At 42.2% G+C, this 26751-nt stretch overlaps 1 protein-coding gene across 2 annotated transcripts in view; it reads right to left on the reverse strand.

Annotated features, from left to right (window-relative positions):
• Positions 1-488: 488 nt before the first annotated feature.
• ELOVL6 (ELOVL fatty acid elongase 6) overlaps positions 489-26751 on the reverse strand; it is a 77854-nt gene continuing 51591 nt past the window's right edge. For both annotated transcript variants that reach the window (XM_087737699.1, XM_087737698.1), the window contains 3 exons: positions 25998-26129; positions 4959-5110; positions 489-2976 (listed from right to left, as the gene is read on the reverse strand). In XM_087737699.1, coding sequence (XP_087593825.1) covers positions 2552-2976; positions 4959-5110; positions 25998-26129 — 709 coding nt within the window. In that variant the 3' untranslated portion in view covers positions 489-2551. The remainder of the gene's footprint in view (positions 2977-4958; positions 5111-25997; positions 26130-26751) is intronic.

A 26751-nucleotide genomic window follows, 5' to 3' on the forward strand; every position in this document is an offset into this window, starting at 1 on the left:
TGGACACACCGGCTCTGTTCAAAGCAGAGCAAAGCCTCCACTGACCTCCCAGGGCTCAAGATTTCTGCTCCAGCTTCAGCTCCAGACGCCAGACCACTTCCACCCCCTCTTGCTTTACTTGAGAGACCTAAGACACACAGGACTGAGAGTCTAAATGGCACGATGGTGGGCCTCTACCAACGCTTCTCCTCTAATTGCAGTCGACTTTAATTTTGCCTTTTCCACTCTTAACTTGTCTTATCCTACTTCTTAGCCAGGGCAAAATTAAGCATGAGGAAAAAGGCTTATTCAGCATTATAATTTTCTACTCCCAAGCTGTATAACAAAATGGTTTACACATTTAATTGGTTTTGTCTAATATTTCCACGTATACAGTAGTCCTATTAATGAATATCATAGCTTCATTACTGCATATCACATTTTGCTATTTGTTGTGTACCATAAAATAACGTCAGCACATCAATAACTTAAATAACACAAATGTAAACTCATTTTCTGCTTGTTATAATTATGATTTTAGCCTGCAAAAGCTTTTTGATTTGTAAGACCATTCACATAACATGGAATGTAACTTTATTTGTTTTTCTTTTGTATATAATGAGACACCGAAAGCCCTTGTCATCTCTTAACAGGATACTAAAGCAGCTCTGTTTCATGAATGACAGCACAATTAAAGCTAAAAATCATAATTAAAAAAAAAAAAACAAAACTTTGTACTGTACAATCTCAAATTAAAGCAAGAAAGATAATGACAATCTTTTGCATTAGCCAGGAAACGTGATTCTCTGCCACTGGGCTTTTTTTTCTTGTTGACAATTCACAGAATGTGTATATGGGTGTAGTTATAGGTGTGTGTATATCCTATGCAGAACAGCAGTCCCTATTTTGTTGATCTAGTTCTTCTAATTGTTTAGTTAAACTACCTAACTGATACAATTTAGAATACTACATTAACACATTTAACATCAAGTTTACACACTTGCGTCTTTGAAATACTAGGAACTTTTACACATTTTATTTGGCTTTGTAAGGACTGAAATATCACAGATAATGCAATCTACTTGTCTTTGAAAGAATATGGCTGTTCTCAACTAACACTCTAAGGTTCAGAGTGAAATACATTTCTCCTTATATCTGTAGCTGACTTCAGAGAAGAAAGAGTGTCTTCTTAAGTGGTCAGTCTGATGTTACAGTACAGATTCTGCAGAGAGAGAGAGAGATATTTAATGAAGGATAATTCTCTCTGGACTTTAGAGTTAAGCTGTTACAGCAAAATTACTCCGTTTAGACTAATTTTTTCTATACAAATCTCAAGAAAAACCTATTCCAAGTATGTTTTGTAGTAGTATCTCCACATGACCAGAGGAGGGCACTTTGAACATCTTTGCACTGCCCGGGAGGCAGATGCAGAAGCACAGTGTTACCCAATGTCGCACAGTCCTGCCACCTCTTCCCACCCAGGCAGGTATCCTTGTGTCCACAAAAATACAGAATCCGTATTGTACCACAGGGCTCTGTTCTGAAAACAGTGGGCAGATACATCACTCTCTTCTCGCTAACTAGGATTTCTTCCGATTTCCCCCATTTAAATCAATGTCGCTGCGGGTTAAATTGAGATTAACAGACAATTCCTAAAAATCACGTGAGGGGAGTTGTCTCCCTCTCCTTCCTGAACACCCCTCTGCTATTAGCCCCTGGTAATTTAGCAAATATTGATTGATTTAACCTTCTATGACTTATCCTGCTGCAGAAATTCCTTGCCTTTAACTGAAAAATGCACTTGGAAAATGCACTCTCTGAGATATGTATTGCAACAGTGCATCTTTTCACATTAAACTCTTGTAAGAGTACTGCTCCTTTCCACCTTCTGAGGGAGGCGACTCTGTGATCTGCTCCCCCGGCAGAGTACATATAGCGGAGAAATCAATCTCTTCTCTTTTCCATTCATGACCGCAGTGTGGAGTTCAGCCACGTTCCATGCAGGAAACATCCTTTTGGGTTTCATTTTGGCTAAAGGTATCAACCTGCTATGGAAAAGATTTTAATTTTGCAATCTTACTGTTATCATAGACAGATTTTTTTTTGTCACCTCTCTGCTTTGTTTTGTTCAAGTTTAACACTGAAAAATTATTAGAAAGGATTTAGAAACTTTTTTTTTTTTTTAAAATAAGTCTCTTCTTCACCCTGGGGAAACACACTGCTTATTTAATATACTTTTTTCCCTCTCAACATTATTCCTTTTCTCTTTTCTTCTCCTTCTTCTTTTTTCTTGTCTTTTTTCTCTTCTTTCTTTTCTCCTTTCTTTTCTAGAGCAGACAGGTACAAGAAGGAAGTTGTCTTTCATCAGCAGTCCTTTGAGATAGAGTAGAATTCAGTGAGTCCTCACCATGATAGGATCATAAACTTCCTGGGTTAAACCAAGCTAACTTTCCCTAAGCTGCCAAGTTTTAGCTGCACCATACATATATGTGTTTCCTTGTGCCATTTTCTTTTCTTATAATTTTGTTTTTCTTGATGACCCTGAGCTATGGCTTCTGTCTCGTTTCTACCACTAGTCAACCTTCCTTTCTTTTCTGGTTTTGCCGATATAGGCCTCAAAGAAAAAATGGCAGAAGAGCACAAAGTAGCTGAGGTACATGAGAGAGGACCAGATGATGTTCTGCACGTGGGAATGGCACTGGCCATGCTGCATCCAGGAGAAGACCAGGTAATTGATCACACAACCGACCAACATCTGAGTGATCTGCGACAAGGTGATGAACATGGCAAACTTGCGTGAGACTCTGAAGCCAGCAGCCCGCAAGGCGTAGTAAGAGTACATAACGGCGTGTACTCCATAGTTCATGGTCATGAACCAGCCACCGCCAGCCACCATGTCCTTGTAGGAATACCAAGAATAAAGTAACACAGTAATGTGATGGTACCAGTGTAAGAAGATGAGCTTCTGTTTCCTAAGAATAATGAATATTGTATCACCTGTAACAAAACAAAAAAAAAAAGAAAGAAAAAAAAGGAGGGGAGGAAATGAGAAACATATTGAACAGTTCCATAATTACTGCAGTGTTCTCTTCCCTTTGATGTTGCTGGAGTATACACTATTTTGGAGCATGAAAAACCACCTCAGCTCTAGATCTGAGAGCCTGTCTGATCCGAGAGCCACCTTGGCTCCTAATCTCTACGCAATCTTTGGAAAACCAACGTATCCACATTTTCCTGTGTGGATAACCCCTGTTTGAAAACACCATAGGTTTACTTGGTAGCCCTTTGCTGGAAACATAATCCGTGCAAGTCTGAGGTGAAGTAGGTGGATGTATATCCTCTCTGACTGTGAGATCGTCCATTATATACTGGGACTAGAAGAGAAATGCAGCTCGACCGAGAGCAGAAAACCTGAAGGGGAAGAAGCACAGTGCCCTCCAATTCAAATGCCTACCTGCAAACTAAACCTAGTTACACTCAGTAGAGCCTTTTGAGCTACTATGCAAAAAGCTATTGCATATGCAACCTACAATACCGAAAGGCATGTAATTGCCAGAAAAAAATGCTTCTAGAAAGAAATTTAGTTTATGTTGAAATGCACATCCTTTTCTGCAAATTCATGTTGCTACTGTAGAAAAGTAGATTTTATTTCTCTTTCCTGCTTTTTTATTCCTTCTGCTTCTCATGATTGCACTCCGCATCTCAATTAGATATATGTATATATGTACACTGCTTGTTTTCTATTGTTATAGACACAGTGTTTCCAAAAAGATCCCTGAGATTTGAATCTGGGGACTTATTTCTACGTATATGTATCCCAGAAAATCCAAATCATGAATAGTAGGGATGTGTGGAACCAAAACTGCACTGTCTGCACAAGGGCTGTAATAAGCCATAATGCTACTGTTTACTTCATTAGCTGCAAGATGTTGACTCACATTTTAATAAGTAATCATATGTTCAATTTGCTGTTGCTGTGCAGTTCTAGCTGATGTTTTCCAGTTTTAACAAGTAAATTTCCGTGGTTTTGCAGTAATTTAAGCAGCAGGAAACCAAGGGATTCTGACACAGCAAGGCAACCGGTGTCTCTCTTTCCAGTTTTTATGCTGATGAATTGCTGTCCTGTAATTTGCTGAATCAAATTCTTTGCTGAAAGGTAAAGACTTATTTTTACTGTACACCTGAACACAGTGAATGCTGAAGCCCTTTGAGGTTTAGTAAGGGCATCCTCCGAAATGAAAGCTGGAGGGCTGCTAAATCGCTGCCTCCTCCTTCCCAATAAAACAATCCTTTCTTCCACTAATAAGCCATGGGGTAAGAACACATGCAGACTGGCTATTAAGTTGGCTTTGGCACGCATATCATAAATATCCCTACCAAAAAACTGCTGGAGAGACGGGAGTTTATAAGAATCAGGACTGGCAAAGCTAGGGATATTATAGGAAATTGGTTTCTATTTGGAGGAAGCAGACAGCCACAGCTTTCAATGTTTAGAGAGGAAGCACGTTACTGTTCATAATTGTACGCCTACGTGTGTATTTAAGGATGAATGCTGCAGAATGGAGGCAGAACCTGACTCAAAGCTGCTTGCTGACACAGCTGCTGGAGCCCCCCCTTTACATCTGCAACCATGGGGTGAGTGACTGCCAATTACGCTACTCGTATTTGCCTATGAGTAGCTAAGGAAGAAGTGTGGACCAGATTGCTCTTACCTCTTGACTGCCCTGCTGTGTATAATCACTGCAGTTTATTCCTGGGCTGGGAATGGTCTTATTCAACTGCACATTACTCTAACCTCAGCCAAGCTGGACTTAATCTCTAGAGACTAAAACATGCAGAGTTTGGGTTTGGTTTTGTTTACCCAGTTTTTCTAAGACTAAAATGAGATTTTGACAGCACTGAAACCCTTCTTGTGCTTCCTGCACAGACATTTCTGCTCTAAATATGCATAGTGAGAGAAAGGGAGAGAGGGTACTCACCTAATTCGGGTGCTTTGCTTAGCACAAATGCATATGCCCAGAATTTGCTGACCGGTCCAATGTAAAAACCTTGGTCACACACTGACTGCTTCAGGCCTTTGGTCATCAAAATGTACAGCATATAAGCACCAGTTCGAACAGCACCGAATATACTTAAAAACAAAAAGAGAAAATGAAGAAAGTTGAGTGAACAGTTGAAATCTACATGCCATCACTTCAAATCATTATGAGAAAATGGCCATAAATGTGCTGAAGTAATAAGTCTGAGACAGCCTTAAAGCTGGAGCAACTCTGCTGGCTTCTAGGAAGTTATTCTGAACTCAGATTTGCAAACTGGACTGCAGCCATATCCCCTGGTGAAAGTCTGGAACGGTAACGTCAATGCTTTTTATTTCATTACTACAGGAATGATCCTTCAGTTTTCAGGAGCAGTGGGAGACCTCTACTTCAGCTGAAAACAACATGCAAAATTTTGATGCTGACGGCTAGGAGACTACAAGAAGTGAGTTGATAAAGAGCTGTCATCAACATAATCGGGACCAATTCCCTCTTCTGCTTTCCTCTGAGTCTTCTTTTGTCTCTCCTTGTGTTTGTTACACCCACAGGAGCTCTGAGCACAGACAAACCCAGGTAGGGCACACGGATTTTGATGGGGGTCTCAGTCAGGGCTGGCGTTTGGGTGCACGTGCTGACTTCACACTTCACCTCTGAAGAGGTCATTGCTAACAGAGGAATCGACTAGTTGAGTCAAGTTGTAAACAGCAGATTCACCCTCACCTCATCAAAGTGAGATGCAAAGTAACAGTGTTCTGTAAATGAGAAACGTAAGAGATTTGCAATGGTATTAATTACTGCAATTACGGAGGGGAGAGGTTCAGGTAACAGAAGACATCCAGGTGATGTAAGGAACAAAGGCTTCTGTCTCAGCAGCGAGGAGCTCTGCAGAAGGAATTGCCTCACTGTTTTATGTTAAGAACGTGCTTGCCCACTGTCTACCATTGTAGCTTGTTGGCCCTTCGAAAGCTGTGATGAATATTGGGTGAAACAAGCAGCTTTCAGAAAAATGGAGCAAAGAAAAACCCCATCTCCTTTGGGGTTGAGTATATCTTACTTTATGCCTACATCATACGTCCCTGTGCCTCTACCCAGCTCCATCTTATCTCCCCTCTGACTTCTTTGTGACCTTGTCCTACTCATGAATCCTCTGGTTCCTGCTCTGCCTTGGTGTCTTTTGTGACTATCACCTGGCAGCAAGCAAACCAAGCCACCTAAAACTGATGTGTAGACACACGTGGGCAATCCAAGCTAATATTTATGCAAAGTGTGTGAAATAAGGAACAGTTCACAGAAGTTATAGATTCTCTGTTACTTGTCTTTGTCTTGTAAAGTCAATATTCTTTAAAAAAATGTGTTTTAAAATCATCAAGGCAGCCTCAAAGTTGAGGTCTATGGCAGTTCTTATGGCATTTGGTCAGACTAGATGGTTCAAGTAAGCCTGCCAAGCTTAAAAACTGTTGACCTAAGGTTTTGTATTTTTTGCACAAAGTATTTAGATTTCCAAATCTGCAGCGTTGATATACCCAGTCAAACCTGCCTGCTGCTGAGGAGCAATGCACCTTGCTCTCCCTTGTCCACTGCATGCACTCCACAACTGAGCGGAGCACCATGCTGCCTGGTGCTCTTTGGGGCTCTACAGCCAGGTCATGCCTGGGGAGAAGTGTCACATCCTGGCTCCCGCACCATTACATTTTGATGCCTGAGGTTTCACTGTGCCATCAGGAAATTCAGACAACAGTGAGCACTTAAGAAGCTACTGTTATTATCTGCTATTTGTATGGTGGTATTTGCTCATGGGCTCTACTGCCAGATGAGTCCTATGCTATGTGCAAATAAAAAACCGTCCTGCTGTGGTACAGGTGTACTGAAGGAGTTTAGCTGAGTTTGGGTTTCCCATTAGCACTGCCCACAGTAATGCTCATATTCCCAGGCTTAGGCAAGACAGCCATTGCAGTCTCTCGCGTTCATCCACCCCTGCATTCAGAAGAGAAAGTGCAGTATTCTTAGCATCTACGCAGCCTGTAGTGTATCCTCTCCGTGTAGGGTTGTTCCCTCCCAGAAATGCTCTCTCAGTACGCTTTTCTCACGTCTTTTGGGGATCGGTCCTTTTAACTCAGCAGAGAGTGCCAAAGCCTGCAGGAGTTTGGAAATGAGGCGCAACTCGTTCTGTGTCTTCTCTCTGGCTTTTAACATGTGCCCTTTTTTTCTCAGGAGCTGCATTTCTCATTCCCAAGAAGACAGGAGATCCTGACAGAGATGTGATCTGATCGCTTCCTCAGGCAGTGAACTCCTCAGGCTAGCCAGGGCAGGCTGCTGCTTGCTCCTGGGTTTTGGGTGGTGGCAAAACCGGGTGGAGGAAGATCAGGCAGAATATCTAATGATACGCTGGTTATCCCATTAGCAAATACCTCAGTGCTGACATTAAAATGGGGGGAAAAAAGGAAATTTTAAATCGTGAAATCTAATAGCTGCAAGCAATACGCCTTTCCTTGTACAGAAGCTGTATTGCTTTTCTAAAATATCATTTATTATTAAAGTTTTAAAACCAAAGAGAATTCTGTGCCATGAACACAAACTCAACAGGCAAACGTTGACTTAACTGTAAGCGATTGAGTACGGACACCCAGGGATTGAATCTGGACTGATAACAGAGCCAAAGAGTATTTGCCCTGTGGGGATTACAGAGTTTAACTTTGCTGTCTTTGAGATTATAACGATGTAATTCTTCCTGTCTTTCTGTTTAGCAACTACCGCAGAGCTCTCCTTGGACTGCACGCACGCGCGCACACTCACACTCACACTCATACACTTACTTTTCTGCAATTTCACAGCACAGTGGCTTCCTCTAGTTCCGTGACTCTAGAAGAAGTGACTCCAGCTACTGCTCTACATGGTGTGAGTCAGACTAATGTGAATTTTTAATCAGTAAAAACCAAGTTACATTTTTGCATAATTCACAAGGGAAAGCTTTATAAATAAGGAGGACGGCAAACTGGAAATAACTGATTCAATTACCTAAACAGACGCCATGAGGAGGTAGCTGTTTATGAGATGTGCTGCATGCCAAAATGCTATCTTGCCAACAAGCACACACCACCGGAGACAGAAAAAGATCTAATGCACGCCTGCAAATGTGCCTTGGACCCAGAGAGCCAGGACTGCTTTTTGTGCCTCTGCCACTTAATCTTGTTTGTTCTGTAAGGTAAGATCAACCAACAAATTTCTGTCTCGCAAAGACATGATGTGCAGCAGAGTGATGACATTGCTTGCTCAGTAAATCACTTCTGCTTCATTTTGTCCTCATCCTGCTCTCTGCTGTAGCTTTTGTGAGGTATTGAAATGAACTGCTTACCAAAGCAGTCTGTCTGGTGGGAATCATCTGCAGGGATTTTAGAAATAAGGTAGCAGTGAATTACTGTACAATTACAGCCTTTTGCAACTAGAGAGACTGATCAGAAACAAACTGCACCAGCTAATGCAGCTTTCTCATCTATTCAGACTCAAAATGTCCTACATTCTCCTCCCTTCAGGCAGTGACTTCTCTGGTAGATTAACAAGTGCCCAATTGATATTTTTCCTGTCCATAATATGATCAAAACATATCCATGAGTAAAATAAAACCTAATACTTTTCCCTCGCAAACTTGTTTTCAAACGAGGGCCTCAAAACACATCCCATGCATGGATTAGGCGCAGCATTAAGAAGGAGGGAAACTGAGGGCTGGGGAGGTAGCTGATGGGAGGACAACACAGGCGTTAGTTAGCCTGCTATTGCTTTCTGTTCCCTCCATCCTGCTTACCAGGAGGGAGTGAAGTACTTGTTCCTCAACAGCCTGAAAGGGCAGCAGGTAGTTCAAGACTTCAGTTCAACCCCAGCTGCCATTGTAGCAGGCCCAGCTCCTCCTCGCAGCGAGGAGGACACTGCCCATTTTTGCTAGGGCTGCTTTCTATGCAGACCCATCACTGCATGGGCTCCTGACACCTCTGGACATCCCGGTTCAGGATCAACGCTGCAGAATTGAGCAGGGAAGGTGACTGCTACGTAAAAAAAAATTTAAAAGTTCAGCACAGAATATAGCAACAACTGCTAAAGGATTTTAGTGCTGTGATAATCACAGAGCAGAAATTCTCTGTTCCAGTCAAAAAAAAACCCTTGAACTAACCAAATGCACCATGCAAACTGTATCTGCAGAACTAGGTAAAGATGGCATTGAATGGAATAACAGTCTTGACTATTGCTAAGGTGAATGTAAAACACGTGAGCTACAAGCTACATGTAAAAAGTGGAGTATCTTTATTTTCGAAAGCATGCCATCCTGCATACACAGCACCAGCAGAGAGCAGCAGGGAGTCCTCAGACAGCAAGACCCAGCTGTGCTGCGCAAAATTAAGGGCTGGTAGGGACTTCAAGCAGAGCCCTCCTTACCCAGGCCCACAGGCTGTTCAACATGGCCCAAAGCACAGGCACCCAGCTGGTTTGACCAGTCTCAGAGGTGTCAGGCTATCTTCTGCAGTAGGTGTGCTGGGCTAGTCCGGCAGCGAGCCAGTCGGGCACCCAGCTACAGCTCCCATGGGTCCAGCTCCAGCTCCCAGCCCAAGGCCTGGCTGGAGGAGAGAAGAAATCTTAATGCTGCCCCGACCTGCTTACATGGCAACTCACAGGAGTCCCAGCAGGTGAGTCTGTGCCCTGGGAGCAGAGGGAGGTGGCGGAGAGCATGTGGTCCTCCTCAGCGAAAGCCACCTCGAACAGACAGCGGTCCCGGGAGAGCAGCCGAGATCACCTTACGTGCGGAGTCACAGCCCTCAGACTGCAGCCTGCTTGCTTGTATTGTAACAGTGAGAAAATAGGGAAGCAGGTTTTGGGGTTTGTTTTTGGTTTTTTTTTTGTTTGTTTTAGCATGCAAATTATTTACAGAGGAAGCACTGTGAGTTAGAAAGAAATGTTTAAAGGTCAGCGGGTGAAGAACGTGGAGCTTCCTACACCTTCCTTCGTGACAAATCAAACCACATCCACCTTTCCGTTCTGTTCAGCGGAGGGTTTCAGCGGTCATACCAAGTTTCCCTTCCGCTGCTGAAGAGCTGCTCTCTTAACACAATAAAATGGCCTTTCTGTGCCCTGCTGATTTAAAACCTGTGGTCCTCATAAAAGAGGAACAAGTTGTTGTGCTACTGATGGGGCAGAGGAGCGCGGGATGCACAGCGAGCCCTCGGTCTGACAGGTCAGAGCGGCCCGGTAGTCTGAGAGCACCCCTACAGAAAGCAGTTACTGGAAAAGGGCAACAGAATATTTTTGTGCTTAGCCAAGCAACAGAAAATATGCAAGATACGAACTGATACTAGGAAAATGCACAGAGAAAGCATCTATAAGGGAAACAACTCTGTGAACTAAGTTTCTTGAAAAGAAATGCAGTTGAAACCACCTTCATCAGACTGCTCTGAACTCCCCAACTGGGCAGCTACCCCCAAATCAGTAAAGAAACTCAGAAACTCCTGTTTTTATCAAGCAACATGTGCGGACGTGGGTGCATGTCCCTTTGAATACCTTTCAGCCGTTTGCTCCCTGTGCTCTTTGATGAATTCCCAAAAATAAGTTTGTAACAAAGCAACGCTGCAACACGACCAGTAGGTTTCTTTTGGTTGGAAGTATTTATAGAGCCTTTCTTCTCCACCTGGTAAGGATGAGCTTCTTTCAAATCACTCTTACCTTCTGCAGTCTCATGAGACGTGGTCCCAGAGTACCAGCCCATCAGTGATATGCACCAGGCGGATGAGGCAGTAGGGGCAGGGCTGGGTGACAGCTTTCTTACGGAACCGATGGATTTTGTTGCCAGAAATAAAAAAGTAGGAGACTTCTATCTGTCTCCCACAAAACCCTGCTTCATCTGTGTGAGAAGGAAGAGTACATTTGGCTACCTAAAAAGACACAGAGACACCTCCAGAGGATGCAAGCGTTGAAGGGGCCGCTTGCCTTGCAAAGCAGCAGAAGGAAGGGTTTTTTCCAAGCTTGACACAGAATTATTTTTTCCTAGGTGACTTCAGATAAAGTCGGCACACCAGTGTTGGGAAATGGCCCTTTCCAGGGAAGAAGCACAAGAGGATGGGTCCGAGCAAACAGGGCAGGAGTTCTGGGAACATGCATCTGTATGCTGACCACACACACCGTATATACAGCTGTATTATAAGAAGATATACCTAAACTATTATCTGTGTAGACAGGTGAGGTAGTCAGATCACAGTGTGCTTGCTGCTTTGCTGCTGCTGTGGTTATTATACCATCAAGCCAGTGGGAAAGATGGAAGATTTAATGAACCATTGGCCTGCTCCCAACCTAAAATCTGTGCTTACATTTTGCAGTGGGTTCAAGTCTCACAGAAGCAGAGTACTCTGGGAAACTGCTAACCTTTCTGTCAAGAAGAGAAGACCGTCAAACAAAATTTTAGTAGCTAAATCAGGAGGTTTATGGGGGTCTGCCCTCAATCTGCGAAAAAAAAAAAAATGAAACTGCATTTCTTCCAATTCCCTCATGATATTGCTGTAGTCAGGCTAGTTTGTTTTTAAAGTTGAGCCAACATACAAGGGCATGTCCAGGTTAAAGTGGTTACCTGGGGAGAGTCAAATGAAGAAAGGATATTAGGGTCTAGGTTGTGCTGACCAGAATTACGGACCAACAGCCTGCTGACTTTTACTGGTGTCTGGGTGTTTATTTAAAGCCTATTGTTCCAAAATCCTTTTGTGGGTAGACATGCCAGACTGTTTCAAGGCTGAGCAAAGAATTAAAACCATGAGAGTAGCCTCCCCAAGAGCCTGCCCAACAGAGATGGCATTCATTCCACCATGGGGAGGGGACTGGCAAGACCTGCCATCACACACACCAACCTTCCAGAATATGGAAGCAAAGGGTGAGTGAGAAATATGTTTCCTGGCTAATTAAGTTTCCTTAAGAGTCTACGGGCACATGTTCACAGGATATCACAGAGAGCAAATATGGGTCCTGCGGGCCTCCCTTTCCAGAGGGTGGACAAGTGCAAGAACATAGCAAAGGAGCAGCACAACCCACCAGAATTCACAACTGCTTTGCTCTGCTTTCTGACACCCAAGCTGCTCTTGGGTGTGTGGACTGGCTAGATGTCATTGCAGCTGTTCCTCCCCTTCTTTTTTTTAAAAAAATTAATCACTTCTTAACTCTTTACATGGTTTTTTGTTTTTTTTTTTTTCCCCAATGATGTGCACATTCATCCACATCTGGCCAGCTTTGCTGGGGGAAGGGAGGAGCAGTACTACCTTCACCGGGCAATGCGCAATGTGTGATGGTGCAATATTTTAAAAAAGTTGGATTTTCCAGATGGTATAAATCCTCCAAATGAGAGAAGGAAGTTATTAATCCTATGACAACTTTAACATATAGTTTCACTAGAAGGTTGTCAGACTACCTAAACATTATCTCAGATGTGACTCCTGTCTTAGTTTGCCTTGATTGTATTCAAATGCAGTTCCATAAAATCCCGAGTCTTCTTGTATTTAAACAGGTGTAGAAACTATAAGGTTGCTTTAGGCTTATCTTTGATTGCAAAATCATGACATCTTTACTGTACAGTGAGAAACCATATACTAAGAAACCGATCATTAAGTACAAATGAAATGTGGGCAATGACTGAAAGATATCATTTGGCTGTTGTTCAGTGACCTACATGGAATTAATGGATCTTATTTTGATCTCAAGGAGTTAATGAGAGCTGTAGTTAAATCAGTGCAGTATGACATGTCCTCTAATCTCAGAGAAAAGGAGCTGGCACCCAACATCCTAACCGGTCAATGTGAGACAAGGACAGCCTATATGAAATATTCATATATATTAAAACTGACTAGAAGAACCAGCTTTGTAAGACTGCACCTGGTGATTAAAAATGTTTTGCTAGGTTTGTGGAACTGAGGGTTACATTTTCCAAAATAAATGAATCAGCCTCTTGGTAAGTGAAAGATACACAGCGATATGGTATTCATTTAAGTGATAAAAAAGTTTGAAAAAGAATAGTACTGACTATGGATTTGGTCTCTCTTAGCTCTAAATGTAACATTTATGAGGTATTTTACAAGCATTTAAAAGAGAAGTCTTTTTAATAGTGAGTTACCTTGAGATCCTAGAGAGACACTTGATCAAATTACAGCTGATGAACTTAGGCCAACTGTTATTTTTATAAGAAATGGCAAAGAAAATTAATGTAATTAGGCTGTTGTTTCATCATCCTTCAACATTTCTGAAGTGGTTTCAAGCAATGCCAAGGTTAGTAATGGAGAGAAGGAGACACGATCCTGCAGACAGATCTGTTCTTGTAAAACACTTGTAAAGCACTTGCCTATTTTACCTCCCAGAACTGATTCAGGTACCTCCCAGGAAGATCCTGCCTCCTCATCGAATCCGCTTGTGATGAAAAGGACATCTCCATCCTCTCCATAGAGCAGACCTCTCTGTTGCCATAGCAAAATTTTGGTCTGCTTTCCAACAGTCAAGTGACCTACCGCCTCCAGCTTGGGCTGTTCCCAGAATTACCAAGGCCTCAACAATATTCAGGCCAGCAACTGCATTAGGTCACACGTCCCTGTGTGAAGAACTGCTAAGTACAAAGCTGTCTGTAAGCTGAGGTCTCTTCCCGTTCAGACCTAACTTCCTTCACACTTCTTCTGTTGGTGCTGGCACCTCCAAGGCCCTTAGCATTGTATTTGGGAATATTTCACAGCCCTTAATGGCCTTTACTCTTGTGACAGCCTCGTAAGGTGGCTAACTGTAACACCCATTTCAAAGACAGAGAGGTGAGGCAAACTGAAATGTAAATGTCCTGTCAAAAATCTGTGTCAGAGCCAGGATGAGAAATGATGTGCAATATCATGAGTTGTGGTTCACTGCCCTACCCGTGAGGGCCGTTTGACGTAAGCAGATAGAGGTCTGACCTCACTCTGTATCAGTGAAAACAGTATTGAATTAACAGTAAACACACTCCAGTACGAGGAATTTTCTTCAGAGTCCTTTGACCTACTATAGATTTTCTTTTCACTTTTTAAGGTTACTCTCTAAACCTTCAAGTCCCAAACCCTCCATCTTAATTACCCAAGGTACATCAATATCTTTAAAGATAGTTTATAGGCATAAAAGCTGTTGTTATACCTTGTAACATCACATTTTCATCATCTGCACATCTGACATTTTGGCAGCATGCTTTCAAGACCTAAAAATACAGAGTGATGCACAGAGAGGTACAGCGCGAGTTTACAAAGCTGTGCTGTCCCAGAAACAGAAACAGTTGAAAACTTCTTGACCTAGCTGGAAGACCAGGTAAAAGCAATACGTGCCTTCCACAGACTCAGTCAGACTCTTGCTTTCCCTCTGTTTTCCCTTGATGTATTAGGCAAACACCACTGTGGATTTGGCCTGACACAAGCCACAGAGAATGTGAACCTACGGAGTGAATTTTAATTAATAGTATCCCTGCTTCTATTTCCCCTCCACTGTCCCACCCCTTGACATTGCATAGGACCAGACCCCAGCAGCCGACCTTGCCATAGGAGAAAATATTTGGATTCTTCTCCCTTGTGGAATTTTTGCAGTTGTTCTAACTACTGTAGTTGTTTTGTATTAATGCTCCCTGCTGATCCCCTTACTCGCACCAGTGAACTCCAGAAGAAAATCAGGTATGGATCAGAATCCACGGTGGGGGGTGGCTTTAAATGCTTAACTCCTTGTGACACGGGCAGGTACAAAACCCATGCTAGTGAGGTGGAAGATTCAATGCCAGTATTCTTAAAAACTCCTGTTTTCCTTTATTAATGCTGTCACTTGATAAAACTACAAAAATGCAGGGTTTAATCTCATCCAGCAGCAACTGGTTCTGTGGGAAGTGCATTTTAAAAGGCTTCTATCTACCCAAGTCTATGAAGGAAAAGCCTGAAGACATAACCAGTGAGTCAACCACAGACAAAAACAGAACCCTAAACTCTCACTGTAAAATGAAAAAAACCTCATTATTTCCGAGTCAGCCTTGCAGAGGACTGCAATGCTTGTTTTTTGTACGTTTGGGATTTAGGACTATCATGATGTTACTGTGCACCTAAGCTGAACTCACTTCTACTCTATATCGTTTGCATTTCACTGGGAAAAAAATCACACTGGCTATCATTTTCCCATATTTGCCTTTAACAAAACCAACTTTGGGCACAGATGTGAAAACATGTTACTGAGGCTTCCCTGGTGCTGATGAACTATGGTAACTATTTATGTGCTCATTCTGTCTATGGCAATTTTAGTGTAAAACTAAATTTTAGTGTAAAACTGTAATATCAGAGAAGGAAGTTTCATATTCATATTTCACCCCTTTGTATCTGTGTTCAGACAACCACGTGCTCAGTTGCAATTCAGTTGCTAGCAGATAACTGAAAGCACAGCAACCCCCTTGTGCACCTGTGTCCTCCAAGGCCCAGCCTATTGATAAAATTACTTGGGACCATTATTTATTCTCTTACAATGGGTAGGAACAAGAAAAAATTATGGAAAAAGCACCTTGGTGCCGTGATGAACCTTTTTCCTATGGTAACTGAACACCTTTAAAAGCACATTCTCAAAAATTACCAAAACAGTCTTTTAACAGCACTTATGTTAATCTCTTTCTTTAAAAAGAACAGAGAACTCATCTTCTTCAGCCCATGTGTCTGAAAGGCCATAAGGTATCTATATTCTTCATAATGACTAAACTATTGTAATTAAGAGCACAGTTTTCACAAGTGTTTTAGACTAAGAAATGGTTTTAGCTTCCCAAACTCCCTGAAAGCTTGAAATGACTAACGCTTTTGTTCCCACTTGCAATTTTACCTCTGCAGCCGAGGGAATGCATTATTTGAAAAATGTTCATTTTCTTGGAGGAGGTGTATGCAGTAACTAGCGATGGGCACGCTCTGTAGCTCCTCTGCTTTGAGCTCCCGTACCCGCGCGTCCCACCGTGAGCTCCGCTGGTCCTCCCGCGCCGGAGCTGCTCCACCACTCGCTCCGCAGGCAGGCTGCTGCCTCCACTTCCCTGCTGCCTGCCCAGTTGCGCTGATTTGGCTGGTTGCACGGCTGTGCTGTTTAACTGGACTGGTGAATGATGCAGCTAAAATAGTCTCTCCTCCGTTTTTTTTTTAATGATGTGGTTTCATTGCTCTCAGTCACAGCGGTAAAAACAAAGACCAGGAGTCTTTCCAGCCAGCCTTGGCACTACAGAGTTCAAACTGTGGCACTGTGCTCTCAACAGCTACTCTGCTCTGGGAAGCCATTGAAACGGCATTTAAGACACTGTTTTGCATCTCTCTGCTAGGTCTTGTTTCAAATATGGTTCCTTAAGAGGGTGACAGAAAATCCCAGGACTGACTCAAAAGCTCAGAAATACTCTCAGGATATGGTTGAGAATGGAGCAGGGACCATACCAATGCTGTATTAAGTACCATTCCCATTATATATGCCTGTTACATATTCTCTCTGTATAAACCACTGCTCTGAACAATAGAATTGGGTGCCTCCAAAACATATTTACTAGACTAGTTACCATCTCTGTAAGGGCACGAGAACACCAAGAATTTAACAAGCCCCAACAGCCAAATCTTCCTTCTACCGCCTTGCTGCCCAGCTGCTCCTCAGCTTCTCCCCCTGCCCATCTCCTGACCAAGGAGAACAGATGGGTCTTGCAGCTCACCCGCAGAGTCCTCTTGCCCTCCTTGAAGGTGACCGAGTCCCATTCAGGGTGGAGTGCAAGCCACATTATTGTTAAGAAGAAGGTGAGAAAAGGGGGAGATGAGGAATAACATAAGCTTTTCTCAGTGTGGCGCTCACTTACCCCCAAAACCTGGTGGTCAGCAGTCCTGGAAGTGTTTTATAACGGGGTGCTCTGGGACTCAGCACCATGTGTGTGAGCAAAAGTTGTGCTGATCTTTGCAGTTTTTATCACTCTTTTTGGCAGAAGACTTTTCTTTGCAGAAGTTCACGCATACTTTGAGGTTTGGGTTCAGTCCTATCAAAATCCCAGAGCAAAATTTGAGAGAATTCCCCTCCATCTCTAAAAAAAATATCCCATCACTGAACCAAACACACAAGCCCTGCTTTTCAGACCTTTCTACTGTATCTGATCCAGATGTCTCTCTAGCAAGCTTTTCAATGCAAATCATTTGAGTTTTCAGTTGGGAGCAAAAACTGAAGCCAGGCCAGCTCAGAGTGATTTAAAAATTGTGCAAATATTTTACATGGCTCTAAGAAATAATATATCATTTGTGCAGGTTTATATACCCATAAGCATATGCATACATGCCTGGGTGGTTATTACTTTCCCATGTGATAAATTTTGGGGAGGGAAATGAGGTATATTAAAGTGACAGCTCGCTCTGTGGTTTTCAAGTGCGGGCAGATACCAAGCTCCTTGCATCAGTCTTTTTTTGCTCCTCAGCAACAAATCCCTCGACGTGGATCCACTCCTTTCAGCCCTTCCCTCTTGTCGGCACGTCTCCTAGTCACAACTCACCTGGCTCCCAAAAACATTTCTTTGTCCTTTTTATTGACAAAACTGGAAAGAAAACCAGGCTTAACTTATTTCCTTCCCTCTCCAGGGACCTCATTAAGCATATCCAAAGAGTGACATCTCTGCAGGGCTTCAGATCAATGGACACTGTCATCTGGAGATTTTAATCACATTAACACCACAGCAGAGTAAAATCCATCTGATTCTCCCTTGCTAAAGTGGCAAGCTCAACACTTCTGCCAATTGCTGCAACTACTAGTCCGAAGGCTTATTTATATGTGTGGATAAAAATCAATCTACCACAGCTACTGTCTTCCAGTCCCTCCTCATGGAGCCTGAATTCCCTCTCCAGGAAATGCAATTGGATCCCCCAGACCTTCCTTCTTTATGATTGGGATTAGCTATATTCAGACAATCCTGAGGAGCAGAGTACAAAAATAATCAATAAAGCAAAGCTCTGTGAGCTGGTGGAAGAACTTGCGCCGCTTATAAAGCATAGCAGAAAAACAAATGCCAGGGCTAGATTCCTACAAGCAGTCTTTACAACAGAGGAGAAGATAATTGGTGGAGGTAAAAAGGGTTATACTTGCATGGAGAGTCTTACACAGAGCACTTGGTGGCTATACAAGGCCCATTGGGTTTTGGTAGAGATAAACAAGGAGCAATGGTCAGGCTGAAGGGCAGTTGCACTCAATCATTACCCTAGGAACACGAGAGAATAGCATAAGTTGCTTACAGGGACACCCGCGTAACCATACACTGCTGAAAAACATGTAACTGTTCTCTCTCAGCGAATGACAAATAATTTTTCAGCTGTACTCACGCATTCCTGCATCTCATCTGACTTGCAAAGAGTCAGTTACAAGCTAATCAATAGTAATTACCTATCATCCGGTCTTGTCCTCCTCAATGTGCTGTTACCTGACGCTGCTCCCTGATTATCTGGCACACGAAGGGCACGAACTTGCAGGAACAATATTTCTTAATGAAAGCTGTTATTTCTCGAGCAGTAACTCACTCTTCCATCACTAAATAATAATTGGACTGTTGTTGCAGCTGAAGATCCCTGGCACCCTGTGAAGGCTGTATACTCGGTGAGATGTTTTTCTGTCAAGAAACATTTCCTAGCTTAGGTATTTATTTCAGGAAGTTTGACTGTGGCTATATTACTAAAAAGGAAAAAAAAATCAATTTTCAACTTAAGCCCTGTGTTTGGTGCAAAATCTCGTAAAAATTAAGGAATCCGTCTAAGGATTACTAAAGTAGCCCATGAGGATTCATAAGCACAGGGTACCTCTTAAGCAGTCCTTAATGACTGCTTCAGGGGCATTTGCACTTGTTCCTGTGTCGTTACTGAAATTATTCTCAGCATCCATTATCTCAAGAAAATTTTAGAATAACTGTAATATTGCAGTGATTTAAATGATAATCCGAAAAAAGCGGCATATCTATTTCTGCAGGATAAATTAAAGATACTTTCAGGATCAAATGCATCAAGTTAGTAGAGTGACTGTCATGTACAGCATTGAAATGTATGTATTCAGGAGTTTGAAATTATCCTAGGCAAATAAAGCCAAAAAGTAATAAAGTAAAAGATTTAGCAGAGAATCAAGCCAACCAATGGAGTTAGCCATCACTAAAGCTGTAAAACAGGCAGATAACAAAGTAAGCAAAATCTAAGTTACAGGAAAAGACTAGCATTTGACAGAATAAAGAAGGCTTAAAGAAGCTAAAAGTTATAATACAGCTGTAATGAGCTGCTCAGATCCATAAATTTAATGGCAATTACAGGCCTGGAGCCATTGATCTTCCTTTTTCACTCTGTCCTCCCCAGGGCAGTACTCCTGCAAGCATTTAGAGAAGTTCAGATCTCAGGGATTCTCCACAGTTGGTAAATAATAAAAATATTTTATTTATTCAGCAACCTAGGGAAGATGCTGAATGGTACAGGCATGAAGAGGCACATTTGTTCAGAAGAAGTTAAACTCGTCGCAAAATGGTGATTTCGCTAAACCACGGCTTGACACCCGTATGCAACCCTGCGTGTGAACGCTGCTCGGTTTGGCAGTGTTTATTAACACACTCGTCCGCAGATGCAATGTTGATTTGATAGGTCATGCAAGTTAACGCCTCTCAGTGTTTTATTACCACTGTCTCCAACAAGCACAAGCTGTTGGGGGACTTACTCAGAAGAAAACACATGGAGATTTCTGTTCCCCAGGGATTTCTGCACAGGGGAGGACCTTTTACCAGGCACACGAACCAAGTACCGAGGCTGAGTAAAATGCAGAAGTGCCACCACAGGGGGACAGATGGGAGGTTTGACTTCTTTTGAATGAATTACCTACTTTCTCTCTAGTACAGTTCCCTTCTTAAGCCACCAGACACATGTTCTTTATTCCTCAAATACACTTTTCAGTCTGCTCCCCATTTAAAATGGGAGTGAAAAAGTCTCACTCCCAGGGGACTCTGCTTTGAGTAGGACATTCACGCTGAGTGGTGGCCTGCGAGGGCTCCTGTGGGCTGGGACAGGGCGACCTCCTGAGGAAGGTGTACTTTAAGGGGACAAACTGAGTGTCAACACTCTCACTGGTTGCGAGAGTGAGGAGGGAATAAGGGCAAAACGAGTGCAACAGCTGCTTTCCCAATAATGTGTTGAATTCACTTCGCTAAGATATTCGGTTTTCCAGTAATAAAGACAAGCAAGCAAGCAAACAGTCAGAAAAAAAAAGAAGTTTTTAAAGAAAGGAGGCCCAGCTTAGCACTGAAAAAAGAGATTTTCATAGGAATTTTTAGCCAGTCCTATCCATATCTCCTGTAAAGTAGCATCAGCCAGGTCTCACAGGGAATCCTTGGTTTACTTTTAATTAGGCCTGATTAGGTAAAAACAGTAAAACCAGTTTACATGCAAAATGACTTCGATGGACACAACAGAGTCCACAGCAGTAACAGCAGAGTGAATGAAGAGGTAAGATTTCAAAAGAGGATGGGCACAGCATTTTGTCACACGGCATCAATTACAATTCTGGGAATAAAGATATTTGTCATGGGATGCTCTTCTTACTTAGAATAAATAAGGTACCTATTGGAGATACATCTTCTTGACAGTACTTTATTGCTCTTAGTCTATATATTTTCATCACCTCTACACTGTTTTTTTAATGCCAGCCAGCATTTGATTTGCAATGTATGAAGTCACCCTACACAGCACTGTTTGTATTTCCCTATTGGGATGACAGTTCAGCCTACGGAAAAGAAATTTTTCTTCTTGAACTGTTAAGTCTCATCCAAGGGATTTTTGTCTTCTCTCCAATCATTCTGAATTCCTACTGTTCACCAAACTTTCAACTTTTGCTCTAAGATGGTAATTAAAAAGATGTTTCCAATATCTGTTATATAAGAAAATGAGGTAAGTACATAAAGATGAACATGGTCCTATCGAAATAAATTGTTCAGTAGGTATATATTAAGCATTTTACTAATTTGGGTTCTGAGAAATGTCCTACTGAGAATATGCATTAATGCTTTACAAATATAGGGAATGTTTCACATGGAATTCACTTGCTTTTAAATTTATAAGAGAGAAGATTATTAATTCACCTTAAATGCTGCTTATTAATTTCAATGTTATTTGGCAAATATTGGCCTTTTCAGTAACTCATTTGCTCTTTGAATGTACCGTCAGGACCTTTATAAAATTTCGGAGTATTTTAAGATTTTGATGGGTTGCTCAGCAACATATGAAATAAAGTTGTGTTTTAATCACCATGGCAAGTATCTGTGAATGGCAGCTCTTGACATAGGACATAAATTTGAATCATTTTTCATCAATTTTCCTACTTATAAGCATGATAACTGGAATGTATTTCAGAATCACAAATCCAAGCAACTGAAACCCTTTCTTTAAACTTACATTTAGCCTTTTCCATTCAGTTCAGCTCAGGACTGAGTTCCCCACATAAAGACGTGTTTCGGACTGCCTTGTCAGGAGCTCTCTGCGGAGCAAGTGCAAACCCCTCTATAAAATGCTGCTGTGTCTGCGGTGACTGATCAATTACACCAGCTTCTCACAAAAGCAAAATTTGCTTCTCACAAAAGCAAAGTGAGTCACCTTCTTCCAGTGAGCCTTTTTGGTTTTGCGCTTCAAATGCAAGACCTGTTGCTGTTGGAATATTCCACTTTTGACGCTCTGGTTAGCTTTGTGGCAAGCAGCTAGCGACCCTTCAGCTACGTTTGATACCATTTCTACTAGTTTGAGAGAAAGTGTTTCCCAGGAAGAAACACATTTGAAACCTTGTATTGACATTGACTGACTTCCACCACTGCTACAAAGCATGGCTGAATCTGGATTAGAATCTAAGTGATCTCAGGCGATGATAATAGTGTTATGGTTGTGTGGTTTGGCTAGACAAAGAGAAATCCCTCCTCTCGCTGCACCAGTCATGGTCAGAGGCTTAGCCTCTGCCTACCAATGACGGCATCACGTTGGATGTTTTAGCTTCTTCATCTCCTGTATTGACGTGACAGTATTCCCGAGGGAAGGCAACCTTTTACTGTTATTAGTTAGTGCCTTGACCCTGAGACTTGTGTTGGCAGCCCCTTAAGGATGGAGAGCAAGTGAAAATGGCACCATGCTGCTGTCTTGTGTGAAGACCAGGTGATCAAATACATGTTTAAAACTCCTTGATAGCGATGCTACCCATACGCAGACTCTACGGCCTATAAAAGGAATTACAAAAATCCAGCTGAGAGGTAATGAAAACATGAATTAATGACTTCGTAGCCTTCTGTGAGAGTCTTGGTCTCAGCTTTGCTGACTCCTAGAGGTGCCAGCATGACACTTTTGATATACTCCAAGTAAAAAATTCAATGAATGACCCTAACTTTATGTTCAAAGTGGCATGAATATAAAACTGGCAACTCAGATTGTATGTGTTTTTGCAGATTTTTAACCCCAAGAAATATTCAGAAATACAGGGCTGACTGTCACTTTGATATGTAGGCGAATCAGCAACAGTTTCCTTGGGGTCTTACAAGACTGAAAAATTAACTTTTGTGTCAGCTTCCTAACAGCGGGCTCCCGTTGACATGGAGCAGCACAGAGCTGCTCCCCCAGGACCCCAGTACATAACCAGGCTGGGCAAAAATACTCAATTAAAGTGTAGAAAACAAAACAAAACAAAAGACTGAAAACGTTTCAGACAACAATAAATCTTCAATGCTTGAAACAAGTCAACAATCCTGCTAGGGAGAAAAAAAAAACCCAACCCAACAACCCAAGAAAAATATCCCAAACTAATTCCTTAGCAAAAGATTTCAGAAGATCATGTTTTCACACTGGTTTCGAAGTGAAAAGCAAGATTTACTGTCACTGCTCCTACAGAAGTTTTCACTGAGAACTGGTAACCTTATTCCAGAGACAAAATGTTCAAACTAGTCGATGCTTCCAAAGGGAAATAAAGCTGCTTTTCTGCCTCAGAAATCCTGCTGGCTGCCAGTGTTGACACAAAACTTGCTCTTGACTGAGCTCCTGAATGCTCAGCAAGCTCAGTAGGGTGGTGTAGTTGTTTTGTTTATTTATAAGCGTGGCAAGTTTCCTACTGTAGCTGCTACCACATTTAAATGATCTTGGCAAGAGCGAGGCGTACGGGATACATTCTGAAGAAGGACCATGTCATTGCCTGGCAGGCAATTTCCTTTTTCTTTAAGCCCAAAACACATCTTTCCAGCCTCTGCTAAGTGTTACTATTTCTGAGGATATTTGAAGCAGGTAAAATGGTAGGAGTGCTAGAAGGGAGATAAACAAGGACTCTGGAAAAAAGCCTCACACTGACCTTCAGGCAGAATACTGAGGGCTCTCCAGGCAGTTTTTTCTTCCTCAGTAAAACCACTCACAGCAGACAAATACATTACTTAGAATTTCTGCAAGGTATTGTAAAAGTCATAGCATTTCAGCATCCCAGAAAGCCAAAGAGGAAGTCTTTTTAAAGTTAAGGAGCATTTTCCTGGATCCATAGTAAGTCTACAGGCAGAACACTGGCATCTAAATCTATCTGAATTGACCTTCAGAGGAAGAAGAAACGTCTTTCAGGCCAAGCATATGTAAATGAAACACCTGGTTATGCGAGGAGCCAGAAAAAAATAAATCAAAGTTACTTGGAAAGTTTACAGCATTCAAAGTCTAGTGCAGCTTGCTAAGAGAGTCAATAAGGCTGGGAGTGAGCGATGGCCCTAGGAAGGACAGCGGTGGTGAAACACCAGGAAATGGATGTTCCAATTAACACTTTTTATAAGAAGTCTTGATCTCAGGTTTTAATGAATATTCTGCATTTCCTGTTTTCCAGGCAAGAAGTCAAGGGGTTTTGTGTTTGGGTTGGTTTCGTATGGGATTGCATGTTACTATGGAAGCTACAGAGGTTTCATGCTCTGTCTTACCGCAAACATTTTGGGTCATTTTCCCCCTTCCCTACTTCACTCTTCTGCATACTACCCAGCGCCTCCAAAGAGCAAAGCTTTCTAAGCATAGCCATATAATTTTCATAATCAACTGGTCCCCACTAGCAAATCCCACAGCTTAAATGCTCAGTGCTTCTGTGTAGCCCAAACATCTCTCACTCCTGTTCATTCCTCCACTCTCCGCCCTGCTGTCTCATCTCCCTACGTGCAGAGGAAAGGGTGAGTTCTGCAGTGCTGGGGGAGCACTTGCCCCGGAACGGCGCTATTGGAGCTGATGGAGGAAGCAAACCCTGCAGTGGTGAATCCATCTCAAACTCAAATGTGATTTTAAAATTCATCCTAGGCACCTTCTGCAAAGAACAGTTCTGAAATCATGCTTCCCCGCTTCGGCTTGGGAATTAAACTACAAACGCTCTGTGTAGGTCAGCTACTTTCTAGTGTCTACGTTCAATATGAAAGTCTAATTGGCATATGCATTTTGGGATCCTGCTGGTTACAAATCAGTTTACAAACTGATCCACAAATGGCATGCCATCTAGGAATCAGTTCAACAGCTGCTGAAATTCAGCCGTTTCTGGAACAAACGATGACAATTGCTTACAGGACCCTAACAGCAAAACTGTGCTAGACACACAGCCAGAAGTACAGTGCCAAATGCAACCAGATGAAAATTATAAATTTTCACAGTGTTAGAACTTGCTCTCAGAGTTATCTAGACTTCTCAAAGTTTTGTCTGCACTAGGGTATTTTTTAAGGGTATTGATGAACTGTTAAAATCAAGCCAACATAAAGTTCTGCTGTTAGCATGTCCTAGCTGGATGAGACAACTTCGCAACTGCTGGAGTTTTAGAAAGTGTCAATGTGACAGAACAATTTCGGAGGAGAAAAGGAAAAGCCACAAAAGAAAGCAAACTTCTCCACTCCTACTTTATTTTACTCTGTAGAAACTCTCAGCTCAAACTACTCCCATCCTGTGAAAAATCATACACCATTCACAGCTGCTCAGTAAGCAAACCTTTTTTATATACTTGTGAACTAATATAATCAGTAATTATTATATTGATATTAGAAAAAGATACAGGGATACAGGTGTCAGTGTTTGATAATGGTTTGCAAATGGTTTCTATGCTGTTGAGTGAACTATAACTTACACTCCCAATAGGCACTGAAATGAAGGATAATCCTCAGGTCTTCTGTGTACTGTTATTAGTAAATTGTACCAAAAGTTTTTGTGTTTATAAGGGCTATTTTTATAAGCATTTGTTCATTCATTCATTTATCTTCAGCCTCATTGAAAATTAGCATATTAAGCAGATAAAGTGGAATTCAGGTTGGTCAGTTTTACTCCTGACTTCAGCAGCTATCAAGAATCTGAACCTGACTTTCCCCATACTCCATGAGACAGAGTCAACACACAGCTAGAGAGATGTCTGTCACTAAAAAATAGCCTTTCCCTGTGGAGCCATCCTTTTGCTACATTCACAAGCTCTTTGCGATGGAAAAACCAGAAGCCAGATTCTGATTTCACTTACAGTGGCCTAATGTACCTGTCATCAAAGCAGCGACTTTAGGTTTACCTCACTATAATGGAGACCAGAGTCTTGACTAAATATTCCTTATATGCACCCATATAAACATAATACTAACTAGCAAGTGAGAACGAGACTAACATCTTAGTTTATTTCCATTTGTAACTTGCATGGTAAATTTACTGCAATCATAATTGCTTTTTCTTGTGCCCTCACTTTATTTTCACCTTTGTTCTTCAAGAGGGTTATTGATTTCTCTCCTCTTCAAACACCGTATGATCTGGCAAGTCAAAGGGGATCATTTCAATGGTGAGGAGTGGATCAGGACAAAACCCTGAATAGCAGAACTAAAAAAATGCCATTTCTGGGTAAGCTTGTAGTCACATTAGCAGTGCTGTTGTATGTGAAGAACCCCAAACCTTCTTCATGGACTACTGTCAAAGGCAGCTGGTGTGAAGAAACGCCTACCTGAAGACGGCAAGGCTCAGGGACCAGAGCACTAGTGGTTTCCTCAGTTCAAATTTTGCTCGTTTGTTCATTAGGTGCCGACCACCAAATATAAAGGCAGCATACAGAGCTGAGAATAGGAATGATTTCTTCCTGCAAAACAAAACCAAAAAACACCTGTCAAGTATTTAATTAGTATTAGATACACAGCAGAGTCACATCTGGACATAACTGCCAAGGGCTTGTGCGTTTCCTTGAAAGGCAACTCTTTTGAAGATGCTCCTGCAGCTCAGCTGAGATTATCGTTAGTGTATGTACCTACATGCCTGCACACAGGGCCAGGACCAGGTGCAGGCAAAACTGACCCTGGGGAAGTTCTGAAGAAGGACAGCCAAATTTGGCTGCCGTTCTTCCCCAGTTTCCGAAGACTGAACTTCTGTGAGGAAGAGAATAGATATTGCAGAGCCCAGCCACACTTCTGCAAGCACAATGCGGTTGATACTTAGAATCATAGAATCATTAAGGTTGGAACAGACCATTACGATCACCAAGTCCAACTGATAACCTAGCGCTGCCAAGTCCACCACTAAACCATGTCCTCAAGCACCACGTCTACCTGTCTTTTAAATACCTCCAGGGATGGAAACTCAACCACTTCCCTGGGCAGCCTCTTCCAATGCCTGACTACCCTTTCGGTGAAGAAGTTTTTCCTAATATCCAACCTAAACCTCCCCTGGTGCAGCTTGAGGACGTTTCCTCTCGTCCGATCACTTGT

This window comes from Nipponia nippon, unplaced genomic scaffold (assembly GCF_047370975.1).
Source record: "Nipponia nippon isolate SJK-2023a ecotype South Korea unplaced genomic scaffold, ASM4737097v1 scaffold_6, whole genome shotgun sequence".
In the NCBI taxonomy this organism is placed as follows: Eukaryota; Metazoa; Chordata; class Aves; order Pelecaniformes; family Threskiornithidae; genus Nipponia; species Nipponia nippon.